At 35.2% G+C, this 16,396-nt stretch overlaps 1 protein-coding gene across 4 annotated transcripts in view; it reads left to right on the forward strand.

The window, feature by feature from the left end:
• ttll11 (tubulin tyrosine ligase-like family, member 11) overlaps positions 1-16,396 on the forward strand; it is a 55,445-nt gene that overhangs the window by 18,568 nt on the left and 20,481 nt on the right. For 3 of the 4 annotated variants that reach the window (XM_087252095.1, NM_001100078.2, NM_001077375.2), the window contains 3 exon segments: positions 4,516-5,091; positions 6,800-6,895; positions 8,591-8,703. In XM_087252095.1, the coding sequence (XP_087108221.1) occupies positions 4,516-5,091; positions 6,800-6,895; positions 8,591-8,703 (785 nt within the window). 4 annotated transcript variants of the gene reach the window in all.

The raw sequence follows: 16,396 nt of genomic DNA on the forward strand, positions 1-16,396 counted from the left end.
TGCAGGGACACCGGCCCTCCAGGACCAGGATTGGTGACCCCTGCTGTATACTATCGAAAAATATAGCTTAAATGGGCTAATCATTTTGACCTTAAAATGTTTTTTTTTTTCTTAAAGTAAAAACTGCTTTTATTCTAGCCAAAGTTTTATTCTAGCCAAATAAGACTTTCTCCAGAAAAAAAAGTATATTTTTTTATATACAGTTAATTAAAAAAGAAAAAAGTCTAAGGGGGGCTAATAATTCTGACTTCAACTGTATATATGAATGATAAATAAGACATTATGCACTATGAATGTTCATGAACAAATATTAGTGAACTTAATAAAACAGCATAGTCTTTATCTTGGTTAGTGTTTTTTTATTTTTACTTTGTTTTAAAGATCAGATCAATGAGGGTGTCTGCTCTAGACATGTACAGATATTATCATGATGATCATTATGTTTATCGTATGGAATGGGGCCTCCTCAGCAATAAACAATCCACACGCATCTTTTTTAGGGTCTCAGTCTTAAAATGTCTTAAATCTCAAAAGCTTCATTTTAGGCCTTAAAAATTCTTAAATCTATTGAAATGTTGTGGGTCTTAAATCTTTTTAACAGGTCTTAAGTTTTCTTTGTTGTATAGCTACTCAATCTGGCCATTAACACCCATACAATCACCACCAATCCATCTTATTATAACATTTTTTTAATAGCATTTAATTACTTTCTTACATTTACATTTGTTTAAAAGTTCTCCATTTATTTACTGCTTAGGATACTGACCTGACCCATATATTTATATTATTTAATTATTATTATTATTGTAAACTAAAGTAATTGACAGCTATGTTTTGTTCTATTCTTGGTAAGGGTATAGGGTTTGTGAATGGATATATTTGAAAATTAATAAAACTTTATATATATAAATATATTAATTTTACATTATTAAATGTACTCTATTTTAATCATTGTTGATAGGGCAACTGAAATTCTTTTCTAACTGGGATATTAAAAAAAACCTCTTTAGCATTTAGCCCTATATAAGTCTAAAATTTTATTCATAATGGTCTTAAAAGTCTTATATTTAACTTGGGGAACTCTGCAGAAACCCCGCTTTTTGGATTGCTGCTTTCAAGTGTCAATGATGCAGTGTTGCCAGATATTACTATGAAAAACAAACAAAAGCATATATGCACCATAAAATGCACCAAAATTAGCTTAACATCTTTTATCTTGCAAAATTATACATAACTGCTGAACCAAGCCCTCCTATATCCATCTTGATTAAAAACCAAGCGTGCGGTCGTTGCCAATAGCCTACTGGTTAGTGCATTGACATCTGGCACAGCAGTGCTCACAGCAATCTAAGTTCGATTTCGGGTCGTGGTCTTTGCCAATCCTTACCCTACCAATGCTTTCCTGTCTTCACTCTCCACTGTCCTCTCCATTAAATGTGAAAAACCCTGAAAAAACAAACAAACAATCATGAAACGCCTATTAATAACTGTATCTGGCAACATGGAGGAGCAGAGGTTGCATCTGGCAGCTGCTGTGATTCAGACACATGAATTCATTGAACTGTATGATTCATTCATTCATTCATTTTCCTTCGGCTTAGTCCATAATTCATCAGGAGTCGCCACATTGGAATGAACTGCCAAGTACTCCAGCATATGTTTTACGCAGAGGATGCCCTTCCAGCTGCAACCCAGTACTGGGAAACACCCATACACTCTCATTCACACACAAACACACTTGAACACTACAGCCAATTTAGTTCATCCAATTCACATATAGTGCATGTCTTTGGACTGTGGGGAAAGTTGGAGCACCTAAAGGAAATCTGCAATAACATGGGGATAACATGCAAACTCCACACAGAAATGCCAACTGACCCAGCAGGGACTTGAACCAGTGACCTTCTTGCTGTGAGACAACAGTGCAGTAAGCAATAGGCAATAAGTGCAAAAGGCTTAATCTCAGTGGTGTGTCTATAGGCAGATTGCTGTGGTAGCAATTGGTCAGGACAGAATAACCGTTAAACCAGGTTAAGCAGTTTAGTGGCCAGCCCAGCAACAACTAATTGTCAATGACAAGTTTGTTACAAGATCTTACAGTTACAGGATTTACCCATTCAATCCCCTACCACATGTTAGCTCTGTGATTTATTTCTTTATTTGTTTATATGGGCTGGCTTTTATTTTATTCTGTTTATCCTGTAGGGTAACTCAAACTGTGCTTCTTCTTATTGTTACTGTTTTTTTTTTTTTTAGAACTAGTTTTGGGATCAATTATTTTTATTTATTATAAATATTTACATGCATTTTTCTCTTGAGCATGGCTTGTGGCCTTGTTTTGGAAAACATTTTCTATTAGATAAGCTGCAGAGGGCAGTAGAGATCTGTGGGAAGTTTTTTCAAAGGCGTAAGAAAATCTTTTGCTGATACATCCTGGCTGAAGAAAACCATTGCATTAGTCTGAAACATTAAGCTTTAAAAGAATCTGTCATCAGAAATGTGTCATCATTTACTCAACCTTTACTTGTCACAAACCTGTTTGAGTTTCTTTTTTTTAAATAAGCTTTTATGAAAAATGTTGGAAACATGAAACCATTGACTTTCATTTTTTGTTTTTTCCTTCTATGGAAATCAACAGTTATAGGTTTCTAACATTGCTAAAAATGTCTTTTTTAAGTCTTCAACAGACAAAGGAACCAACTGATGGAGTAAATAGTGAGTAAATATAAATTTCTGGATGAACTATCCTTTTAACTACCAATAAAAATTCTGTGAGTGGATTTTAACAAGCAATTGTTGTATCAGAACAGACCAGAATCGCTTTAACTTGTATATTTTGTTTTGTTGAATTGATCTGTTGTCATTTAGAGCAAGTCAACATTATCAGAAACCTCTGCCAAATAATCACCTTTTAGGCATTACAATAATAATGTTATGAATAACTCAATCATTTTTTTCATTTTTTAAGTTTTTAATTTGGAGCTGCATGGTGGCTTAGTGGCTAGCACGTTTGCCTCACAGGCAAAAAAGAAGGTCGTTGGTTCGAGCCCCGAATGGGTCAGTTGGCATTTCTGTGTGGAGTTTGCATACTCTTCTTGTGTTGGCGTGGGTTTCCTCCGGGTGCTCCGGTTTCCCCGACAAGTCCAAAGGCATGTGGTACAGGTGAATTTGGTAGGCTAAATTGTCCATAGTGTATGAGTGTGAATAAGTATGTATAGATGTTTCCCAGTGATGCAATTTCAACAATAATGATACACATTTCGATATGAGTTGTTAATGCTTCCAGATTTGAAAGAGTACCCAGACAATAGCTGAAGTCACAAAAATGAAAGGGTCCATTAAATGCCATACCATATTTTCGGACAATAAATTTTCTATGGCTGAAAATTCAGTACATCTCTAATATCAACACACTTTTAGATTTCCATTGTTTTCTGCTGAGAAAACTGCTCATAGATCAACATGGAGTAAAAAAGTCCAGAGCTTATCATTGTTATTGACATACATTTTATCACTTTTATCATTCAGCCCTAATTTCAAGGTCACTGCTTAAGCTTAAGTTATCTAACAGTAGTACCATTTTAAAATGACTAAAAGCCCTTTAGTCAGGTTTTTTTTTTTTTTTTTTTTTTTTACATTATCTCTAATGTTCAAGTCCCACAAAAAGGTTGAAAAAAGCATAAGAGGACAGGATAATGTGGAAGATCTCAATGGTGAGTTGGTTCACTACTGCAGCTGGAAAAGCTTGTGAGTTCAGTGCTGACAAGAGAAAGGATTTGTCTCTGCACACAGTGTCTTGAAGTTTAAAGTAAATTTGGACTGAAAGGCCACTCTCAAGTGACCAAACCTGAGTCCTGATTTAAAGCCACTGCAGTCAGTGAAGTGAGGAAGAGACTGAAGAAGTGCTGATGAAGATGTGCTAAAATGCCTCTACACTTACCCATCATTCTTTCACTTCTGTAACCTTCAGAAATGATAGTTATGATGTTTCTTCAGGCTGTTCCACAGCTGTTCTCTCATTTTTAGCATTGCGTTTTCTATAAATTAAAAGACTTTTGTTATGACCACAGGTTTTGAACAATGAAGATTATTTTAGAAAATAAATCAAGGGTTGGTAAATTGTTATACAATTTTAATTTCCACTTAATTTAAATAGATACAGATTAAAAACAGATAATAAAATATTTGAGATTTGATAACATGTTATTTTAACAAATACTTTGAACAACACTTTTGCTATAATTTTTGCTATAGTTATTAATGTAGTAGTTAGGTTTAGAGATGTAGAATAAGATTATGCCGAATATGTACTTTATAAGTACTACTAAACAGATAATATCTTAATAATAGGCATGTAGCAAGCCACTAGTTAATACTGAGAATTGGTACTTAAGCTAAAGTGTTACCAGAATGTCATTAAATCATTATTATTATGTTCATATAGCAAAATGCATCTCAATTATTTAGCAGTGATATTTTTTAAAAATATTGCTGTATGTCTTTTTTTTTTTCCAGATTCGTCTCCTGAAAGATAACGATTCCATTCTCAAACCCACCTTCATCGTCAAACCGGACAGTGGATCCCAAGGGGATGGCATCTACCTCATCCGCGACCCTGCTGACCTTCGGGTGATCTCAGGTTCTCAGATCAAGCAATCGGTCGTTCAAGAATACATCCAGAAGCCCCTGCTCATCGATAAACTCAAGTTTGACATCCGCCTGTACGTTCTGGTCCGCTCACTGGATCCTCTAGAAATCTATATCGCTAAAGAAGGCTTGTCCAGGTTCTGCACCGAACCCTACCAGGAGCCCAGCCAGAAGAACCTCAGTCATGTTTTTATGCACCTTACCAACTACTCGCTGAATGTGCACAGCGGTAACTTTGTCCACTCTGACAGCTGCAGCACGGGCAGTAAACGTACCTTCTCTAGCGTCCTCTACCGCCTGGCGTCTAAAGGAGTGGACATCAAGAAGGTCTGGTCAGACATCATTGCTCTGGTTATCAAGACTGTAATTGCACTTGTGCCTGAACTGAAGGTCTATTACCAGGCTGACATACCACCTGGAAAACCAGGACCCACATGTTTTCAGGTATATTTGCTTATTTGTTTTGGAAGCACTTTAGTTTGGGGCCCAATTTTCACTATTAACAATATACAAGATTTGTAAAATAGTACACTGTCAGAAATAAAGGTACAGGAGCTGTCACTGGGTCAGTACCTTTTCAAAAGGTACATATTTGTACCTGAAGGGTCCACATGGTACCTCAGAGATACTTTTTAGGTACATTTGGGCACTAATATGCACCTTTGAGGTACCACTGTGGACTCTTTGGGTACAAATTAGTATCTGTCCCAGTGACAGCTCCTGTACCTTTATTTCTGAGTGTAGGGATGTCCTGATCAGGTTTTTTAATCCGAGTGATTTGATTTTAAGTATCTACCGATACCAAAACCCAATCCGATACTTCTATAATACATAAAAATAATAAACAAGAGTGAAGAAACAGATCCAAGATGTTCCTTATTTTTTATTTAATTCACCTTATGTGAACATTCAACAACTCTGTTAATGTACAGAGGACTTCTGTGAGGTAGCTTGAACAATCATCTAATAAATACATTACATACATTCTTACGTGCTCACTAAGCATGAGAAATCCAGGTTTCTCTACAAAGGCAAATAGCAGGTCACTCATTGTGATCATTTGTGCTATCTTGGCTGTGATGTCCTGTGGGTCGCCTGTCCTTGGGTTGCCTGTGTAAATTGGCTGTATTGTGTCGGGTGTTTGTTTTTGAGATGGCTCATCAGGTTTGTTGTGTTAAATTTAGCTTTTTCTTTTTCAGTTCTGTCATTATCCACTTTATAATACCTCTAGACCGCAAACAAACACGCGCTTTCTGACCAATAGCATCTCTGCAACAAAGTGATGTCATGCCAAAGTCAAGTGTGAAGTCAAAAAAGAGGTCTAACTCTGTGCCACTGCATAACTATAGATGTGTTCAAAAATAATGAGAATATATATACATATATATGCAAGTACTTAACGGGAGGTAATGTCCGATTCCAATCAAGTCTGAAAGTGCGTGATCGGGCCCAGTTTCTGATCGTGTGATCAGTGTACAGTACAGTGTACATGTACAGTATTCGGTTTGATAAAACAGCATTCATCATGATCATGTGATCACCACTGGAAGAATTTGAAAGAGATAGAAAGAGGTATAATTAAAGCTCCACTGCGTTTGTCCTGCGTCACACTTTTGGAGAAGTAAAAGTCAAAGTTTAAAGCATAGTTCACTCAAAAATGAAAAAAAAAAAATCTGCCACCATTTACTAATTCTCCACCAGTTTTAATGTTTTTGTTCTGTTAAAGAATGTTGGAGACTTGCAACTATTGACTTCCATAGTATTTGTTTTTCCTATAATGGATGTCAATAGTTAAAGGTTTCCAACATTTGTCAAAATATCATCTTTTGTGTTTAACGGATCAAAAAAATAAATAAATAAATAAACAGGTTAGGATCAAGTGGAGGAATAGTAACCGATGATATAAATGTCACATTTGAGTGAACTATCCCTTTAATAGTTAGTTAATGGTAAGAGTTGGTCCCCAAACTAAAGTGTGATCTTCATTTTTTGGTGCATGCAATGTGTTTTTTGTGGCCTGCATCACTATAATAAGCACTCAAAAGAGCACAATGAGCAAATGCACTGCTTTTTCTTCATGGAGTGACTCATAATTCTGTTTTTCAAAGTTAATGAATAGTTAATTACAGATGACGATGTGTCCCAATTTTAGATCCTGGGCTTTGATATCCTGCTGATGAAGAACTTGAAGCCTGTTTTATTAGAAGTCAATGCCAATCCCAGCATGAGGATTGAACACGAGCAGGAGGTGAGGTGCAGATGTTATTTTTAAGTGTTGTGATTTAAATAAACTGCTGTCGTAAAGTACCTTTGGTAGTTTTAATTACATTTTATGTAATTTATTGTGTCAAACTATATTAGTTTGGTTACTTAAAATAAAAAATGCCATGGGACTGTACATGTCATAAATATAAAAATAACATGGTATTTTTTTAAACAGTTGTTCCATGACTAAAATAGAAAAAAATTACATAAAAGAAATATAAAAGTGGAACTATCATATAACACTTGCATTTAAAAATTATTATATCAAAGAACAGTTCATAATTTAATTGTAAGTCAAAATAATTATTCAGTCTGTTTAATTAATGCATTGAATAACAGGGCTATATGTTCGAAGTCAAATACTTATTCAGGAAGGCACAAAATAATTTTATTAATCTTTTTATTAGACCTTCTATTCACTAGATAATGCATCAATGTTTACATAAAAAATAATCAATGTTTTCTACACTGATAATAATAATGTGTTTCTTTAGAATCGTTTCACATTGATGATAATTTCTAAAGGATCTTGAGACACTGAAGACTGAAGCAATGAATGTAGAAAATCGAGCTTTGTAATACCAGAACAAAAGACATTTCAATTAATAGTAAAATAGAGAGCAGCAATTTTATGCCGTGTATATAGATATCCAGTGCTTCGCATAATTGAGTACACCCCATTTTGGAAATGATTATTTGTATCCATTTCTCAGTAAATATAGGCAATGTATTTTGGTGCATTAAAACAAAACAGATTTATTAAACAGATATATTTATTAAAATGAAATTTTAGTCACCAAACATATTCAGAAATTGAAAGATAATACAATTGAATTTAATCAAAATATTTAAAAAAAAAGTACAACCTACAAATTTTCAACAAAATTTTTCAAATTTTTTGCTTCTTTTGATTTTTCCTCCTTTTAAAATTTGTATTTAATATTTTTCTATAGCATATACATGTGGGCGCACTAGTTTTTGGACTGTTATTGTAAGTTATTTTGTTAGATAAGCTCCAAATTTGGCTTTAGTACTGACTAATTTAAAATATATGCAAAAAAATAATATTGTATAGCTTACTATAAAAAATAGGAATTTAAAAGAGATTTGTGAGAGTGTACTTACAGTTGAAGTCAGAACAGAGTTCTGTTTAACAGAGCATGGAAATGTTCACAGTATGTCTGATAATATTTGCTCTTCTGGAGAAACTCTTATTTGTTTTATTTTGGCTAAAATAAAAGCAGTTTTTAATTTTTTAAACACCATTTTAAGGTCAAAATTATTAGCACCTTTAAGCTATATATTTTTTCCGATACTCCACAGAACAAACCATCATTATACAATGACTTGCCAAATTACCCTAACCTGCCTAGTTAAACTACTTAACCTAGTTAAGCCTTTAAATGTCACTTTACGCTGTATAGAAATGTCTGGAAAAATATCTAGTCAAATATTATTTACTGTCATCATGACAAAGATAAAATAAATCAGTTATTAGAAATTAGTTATTAAAACATTTTTTTTTTGCCTTGCTCAGCATTAGGTGAAAAATAATCACTAACTCCAAACAAACTAAGAAGTTACCTAAGAGAAGATGAAACTTGAGTTTACAGCCCAATAGAAACAGAAGCATCTGTCTGTTAGGATGCTGATATTATAATGACTTCACATGTTTCAGGTCTCACCTGGTGTGTATGAATACATCCCCAGTCCAGTAGATGAGGAGGTGAAAGTAGGAGTGATCAGAGACACACTGCGCCTCATGGATCCTGCTCAGAGGAAACACATCACGTGAGTCACAGCCTCAAAGGCTTATGGGGTGGTTCAGTTTGTGTGTGTGTGTGTGCACATGCCCACCGGCGTGTGTTGTCCTCCTGCCTTCAGCTTTGTGGAGCTGAAATAATGGTCTGCTGAGCTGCAGTCATAAGCCTTTCAGACGGAAAAATGAAATTCAGGAAATCCTGTGATGGAATTTCACACTGGTGTGGCCAGTCTTCCTCTGGAAATGTGGACGGCCTCGTGCCCCATGAGCGGGTGTGTGTCTCATGCCTTCACCTTTTATCGCTGCTCAATGTACACTTGCTCACTTTAGTGTCCGGGCCTGGGGGGAAATAAAAGTCAGGCCGCTGAAAGTGTGGAGTCAGCTTCCAGTTTAATTGAGACGTGCTTGTGTGCTTCGAGCGGAAAAGACACTCGCTGCACATTTCTGTTTAATATCTGCTAATTTAGCCCTCAGACACACTTTTTAATGTTGTAGCGCAGTTGTCTGGTTTGTGGTGAAAAATGAAAATCACTCTGCGGTTTGATGAATAATGAAACAGTTTAATCATGCTCTTCTATCTCTGTTTGTTTGGGGTTTTCAGTTCTTGAGGATTATATTGATGTTTTACATTATTCCGCACAAAATTACATTTCTGAAAGTTTTAGTCTTACTTTAAATCCAGGGCTTGACATTAACACCTGCCAAATGCCACTTCCACTTGCAACACGTGCAGGTTGAGTATATCCTATAAATTGTAGTGCTGTTTAAAGTCATGTCAAATAAAAATGAATTTTAATATAACAGTAAGAATCCACAACTCCCATGTGCAATCCATGCAACAGTGTTTACTCATGCGCACTATTGAGCAATGTCACAATACACAAAACTCAATTATTTGAACTTGTGTGGTAGATACAACTGAGGCGAATTCCACAAGTTTACAGAAAACATGTCATGCATTCAGTGTCATTCACACCGTGTGGTGATAATTTGCCTCTATTTGCATTGAATTTGTATGTGATGTACTCGGCATTTGGTGTGAACCCAGCAAAAGACCAGCAGAGAAGGAATGAATCATGGTGATGAAAACCTCATGATGTTTAATCTAGCTCTCCCTCACATACACATTCTCACGTCACTCGTACACAAATGAAATTTAAATCTGCTTTAATGAGTTTTGTGAATTGTAATTGACCAAAATGCCCTTTTTTTTTTGTATCTTAGTACAGTAATTTTAGCATGTAAATAATACCCTCATCGGCCACTTTATTAGGTACACCATACTAGAACTGGGTTGAACCCCTATTTGCCTTTAGAACTGCATTAATCCAAGAAAATATCCCCCACACCAGTACAACACCACCACCAGCCTGAACTGTTTATACAAGGCATGATGAATCCATGCTTTCATGTTGTTGATGCCAAATTCTGACCCTTCATCCGAATGTCGCAATAGAAATCGAGACCTGGCAACGTTTTTCTAATCTTCTGTTGTCCAGTTTTGGTGAGCCTGTGCATATTGTAGCCTCAGTTTCCTGTTCTTAGCTGACAGGAGTGGCACCCGGTGTGGTCTTCTGCTGCTGTAGCCCATCCGTCTCAAGGTTGGACGTGCTGTGCATTTAGAGATGCTCTTCTCAATACCTCTGTTGTAACAAGTGGTTCTTTGAGCCACTTTTGCCTTTCTATCAGCTTGAACCAGTCTGGCCATTCTCCTCTGACCTCTGGCATCAAAAAGGCATTTACGCCCACAGAACTGCTACCTACTGGATATTTTTCAAATCGTTCTCTGTAAACCCTAGAGGTGGTTGTGTGGTAAAAAGCCCAGTAGATCACCAGTTTCTCAAATACTAAGACCAGCTCATCTGGCACCAACAACCATGCCATGTTCAGAGTCACTTAAATTACCTTCTTTCCCATTCTGATGCTCGGTTTGAACTGCAGCAGATCATCTTGACCATGTCTAAATGCTTAAAAGCATTGAGTTGCTGCCATGCGATTGGCTGATTAGAAATTTGCGTTAATGAGCAGTTGGACATATTGGAGCAGTTGGACATTTATGTACCGAAAAAAAGTGGCCAGTGAGTGTACATTTTCCCACAACTAAACTGTGGCTAGCAGAGTGGCTAGAAACTTTGAAAAACTACTAGACACAGTGGCTGCTGAGCAAAAAGTGTTTAGATGTTTCACAATGTATGTAGGAAAAACGCATACTTTCATTGTTGGATCTTTAGAGAATAAGTCAAATCATGTGACGCTTTACACAATATGGCCCATTGCTTAACAGTTAATGCTTTAACAACAGGCAGTACATTTGTTGTTTAAGATAAAATGTCAAATAATATTATACATTAATTCAGCCAAAGATTAATCAAACTGTTTAGATGTTTTTAAAGCAATTAAAAACTTCTTTTTACATAAAATATTTCCAAAATTTGTTTTGTTTATTCTGTAATAAAAAACGACAACTGTTATTTAAGTTATTAAACTATATTTTTTAAAACGTTTCATTTTATTGGTGGTGGCTCAGTGGTTAGCACTGTTGCCTCACAGCAAGTAGGGAGCTCATTCGAGTCCCGGATAAACCAATTCGCATTTCTGTGTGGAGTTTGCACATTCTCCCAGAATTCGCATGGGTTTCTCCCACAATTCAATTTGGAATAGGTGATATGAATAAACTAAATTGTCCGTAGTATATGAGTGTATGTGAATGAGTTTGTATGGGTGTTTCCCAGTACTGGCTTGTGGCTGGAAGAACATCAGCCTTGTAAAACATGCTGGATCAGTTAAAGGTTCATTCCGCTGTGGCAACCTCTGAAATAGAGACTAAGTCGAACGAAAATAAATAAATAAATTTTCTTCTGAATTGTTTGAAAAACAGAAGGTTCAAAAGAATAGCATGAAATTGATTGAGAAAGCTACTGTAGCATTGTAAATGTTTTATCGTCACATGATAAATTTAGTACGTCCTTACTGAATAAAGATATTACTTTGGACTTTTAACTCCAGCTAATCTTTATTTCTGAAAAGCATTTATTAGTAACCGCATGGGTCATACTAGTGCCATTTTGGAGAAAACTAACCCACTGATTTCTCTTCTTCTTCTTTTTTTTTTTTTTGAGAGAGAGAAATTGTGTGTGTACTGTGACTGTAACTGTTTTATTTTACAACTCGGGACAGTTGATACATTCAACACTGTGTATGTATCAATTATTTTATGAGATTTTAATGTTATTTAATGAGATTTTTTTATTATGTCGTATAGAAAATATTTAAATAAGTTATTAAGTTTCTTCCAAGCATTTAAATGAGAAATTAATAAACAACTTGCTTTTTAAAAAAATAAAATAAAAAAATATATACTCACCGAAAGTTCCTCCAGACTTCAAGCTCCTACAAGGTGCATATTAGTTTGTCATGAATAAATCTGCATAAACAAATAAACAATCTCCCCTGTATGAATGTCTCTTACGGCCGAGTAAACATAAGCTTATATTGGCAGAAAAGATTAAGTGAATAAAATAAACCAAGAGCACATCAAGGGAAAGTTCTTGAAACTCAGTCAGAATCTCTTTCATTATGTGTCCTCCTTCCAGTCAACCTGAAATAACAAACCCTCAGTGACTGTGATGAGTGTCTGAATTAACACACCACACACAAACTCCTCTGATTCTCATCCTTTGATGCTTTTGAAGCTCTGCTGTCCTGAGAACAATTGTCACGGCTAATACTGACAACTAGAAAGTCACTAAGGCTTTACCGAACAAGAAAGTCTTCACTAGTGTTGCATAATGACAGTCTGTTCCTCGCAGGACAGTTTTATTTGGGTTGCTATCAATCACGTGTCTTACTGGATCAGTTTATTTTGTAGAGATACCGAGGCTGGTATGGAGAATTAGCATTGATAACCCTGAGGCAATATCAGGTTTATTTTATTGGATTTCATGTATGAATATGTTAGACATACAGCTTGTAATAAGCAGGTCACTCCCTTACCAGTTTATGGCTGTTTATAGAGCTATTACAAATGGCCTATTAGAGATCTTACAGCACTATTCAAGATTCTGTGAAAGTTAAAGGCTTAATGGAGAATGAAAATGAAAATAATACTTTACTCACCCTCCTGCTGTTCCTACCCCATAAGACTCCAGTTAATCTTTGAAATACAAAATGAATATAATTTTCATCAAAACTGCAAGTCTTCCTCAAATACAGTAAGTCAGTGCACTCGAAATGCACACAAGATGTTTCAAAACATTTACAGAGAGATAAAAATGCATAAATCCATACCAGTCAGGCTGGTTAATCCAAGCCTTCTGAAGAGATACAATTGCTTTGCATTTTTAACTGATTTCATTTCGGCTTTCATTCACAGATAATCATTGATCATTTAACAGAAGCTCATTGGCTCTTGTAGAGGCTCAAATGTTCCATGACAAGAATCATGATGATTGATCTTAAAGGGACAGTTCTGTCATTATTTACTCATCCTCCACCTGTTTCAAACCAGTTTGAGTTTTTTTCTGTGGAGCACAAAAGATACTTTGAACAATGTTGACTGCCATCACATTTGTTTTTTCTACTATGAATGAACAATGTTTCGTACTTTTAGAAAGCAGATAATAATTAGAAGTAGTAGTAGTAGTAAACTTTATTGTCCTTGACAGGAAATTTGTTATGGGCATCATCATATTGCTGCAGACATTCCATAATAACAAACAATAAAAGCAAATACAAAATACAGTAGTTAAAATAATTATAATGCTAATTAGTAGGAATGTTACGATCAATTAGCCAGAGATTGGTATCGGCCGATAAATAATTTCATGACTCGAACTGTACTCGCTAATCTGGCCGATCTCATGAACCGATCACAATTGTTTGTTTACGAGTTTACAAGCAGAGGACATGCAGTATAAGAACTGAAATCTTTTTACATATCAAAACTGAATGTTCTGTGTTTTTAACAATATTGCAAGTTCATTAAATCCTGACTGGAAATACTAGGAAAATTAGTAATAAAAAATAGTTTAACTTGAATATTTAAGCTTATTGTAATATATGTATTGTAATAAGCAGTAGTTTATAAACCTATTTCATTTTAGTAAAGAAGTAATGGATTTATAGGTGCGCATTTTAACTCCTTATGTGCGCCAAACTTTATTGAGACATGTTGAATTCTTCTTTCATGATTTGCAATGTTTCCAAAGAGCTTTATTAGTGATTTTTTTCTTGCCAATTTTTTAAAAACTGTTTAATCTCTTTTGTTCTGTAAAGTTATCTCTGACCATGACCATGGCTATAAGTGACATGTTTAAGGAATTATATGCAACATCTTTTTTTTATTCTTTTAGATAAGGCAAGGTTTCCACTTAAGTATGATACTTGAACTGAAAATGTGCTTCTTGCGTTACAAACCTTGAAGCATTAGAATTGGTATTTTGTATTAGCCGATCACCATGACAAGGAATCGGTATTTGGTATCGGCTGCAAAAATCCTAATCAGAGCATCCCTACTAATTAAGATAAACTCTTGTTAAATAAACCCACTGAAAGAGGTACAAAGGATTTCGATTCAATCTACACTTTCTGTATCTGCTACCAGAGGGAAGTAGTTCATAATGTGGAAAAAAAAATGAGCTGGATCATTCAGAATCCTTTCCACCTGATTAAGGACACAACTCTCATATAAAACTTGATCCTGTCTTTAAGAGATGCATCAACAGAGATTTACACTGTACAGATAGGTTGCCAAACCACGCTGTGATACCATACCTGACAATGCTTTCATGAACAGCTTTATAAAACATCACAGCATAAGCTTCTAAATTAAAAATATATTCTACAAAATACTGGTTACTGACAAATGACTTGCAGTGGAAGTGAATCAATGCAAAAATCTGTAATACATTTTCACTAGTAGTTGAGGCATAAGATGTAAACAGTGTGTAAGCTACCATGACTTTACTCTGATAAAATTGCTTCATAACATTTTAAATGAAATTACATGTCGCTTTACAAATCTGTTGCCATGACAATGCAGCGCCATAAGCACTAGAACAACTGCAAAACATCATTTAAACAGATTTACCGCTCAAATAATGTTTAGAGGACAACAAACAAGTAAGTGCATCTATAAAAAAGCTTCAAGAAATAAAAAAGGTTAAAAACACTATGGTACAACTACGTGATAGTATTTGTTTTATTTTTAGTTAGTGTATTGGTCACACTTTACAATAAGGTTTCATTAGTTAATGGCTTTACTAACATGAATTAATAATAATTAATAATAACATGACTTTACGCAGCGGATGCCCTTCCAGCCACAACCCATCACTGTACCCAATTCACCTGTATTGCATGTCTTTGGACTGTGGGGGAAACCGAAGCACTCAGAGGACACCCACGCGAGCAAAGGGAGAACATGCAAACCCCACACAGAAATGGCAAGTGACCCAGCGGAGGTTCGAACCCGCGACCTACTTGCTGTGAGACGACAGCACTACCTACTGCTCCCCTGCGTCGCCCCTAATGCATTGTTACGATCTATAATAGGAGTTCACGATATTGGGGAAAAAATGACTATTGTGATATTTTGTTTTTCTGCAATATATTTTGCGATAAACACAATTCACCAAATGACTTAAATAGCTTTTTTTTTGGACAAAGAATTCTACGTAACACTCTACATACTAACCAAATAACAATTATAGATAAATATTAAATAACAAAGACACATGCAAATTAAATAAACAGGGGTTTTCTGATTTTCTTAGAAGTCGTATAAAGCTGAATGCTATACGACTTTTTTGTAAAAGGGAACTACTTTCTTCCGCCATTTCCTCACATCTGCAACTGACGTCAGAACAGCAGAAATTGTTGCTACTTCACAAACGTCACTTTAGAGCTAGTATTTGAATGATTCTCTTGCGTAATATGTAAAGTGATGACAAAACAGTCAATTTTACTTACATTTTAAGATTATAAGGCTGAATGACATGAAACGCCATCAGTCTACAGACATTTCCCGGCAAAAAGCAGCACAATCAAAACCAGATTACTGTTGTGTTTGCCAAATGAAATAACGCTAAACACATGCGGGCATTTCTTTCTGTTTACTGAACTAGTCTAGAACTAGAACTGCAGTAACAAAAACAGGAGACCTAATAGAAACAGATGGCCAAAAAGTACTCAAAGAACTCACTCTTTGGTTATACAAAGAGTGGCCAACAGACAATACATACATTCCTAGTATGCAAGTCCCATCTTACACTCAACACACTACAATTACCATGGTATAAATACAGCACTACAACATACAAAAGAGAGATCGACTTAGAATGTCATTTACCAGTTTTATAATGATTTGATCAGCTGTAGTTTAAAATTACACTGGGTTTTTCCTCCTCTAAGAGCTTATTATGCGGTCTCTGTCGCCAATCTAAACCATTACATTCTCACCTACAAAAGCCTTAAAAGTACATTGTTGTCCAAAAGCTGCAATATTTGTCAAACTGTATAGTGTCCACTGCTTGTTGCTGTATGTAATAAACGTTTACAAAGCCAATGGCCAGAAAGTGATAAATTTTTTTATAAATTGCTAAAGTTTTGGTATTTCTTATGCAGCAAGCCCAGAGATTATTGTGTACACTATGAATTTATAAAAAATTACCTTTAATGTGTGATATGAATGAAAAGTGATCATAAACGAATGATTTCTTAACT

The sequence above is a fragment of the Danio rerio genome, chromosome 5 (assembly GCF_052040795.2).
Source record: "Danio rerio strain M-AB ecotype USA chromosome 5, GRCz13ab, whole genome shotgun sequence".
In the NCBI taxonomy this organism is placed as follows: domain Eukaryota; kingdom Metazoa; phylum Chordata; class Actinopteri; order Cypriniformes; family Danionidae; genus Danio; species Danio rerio.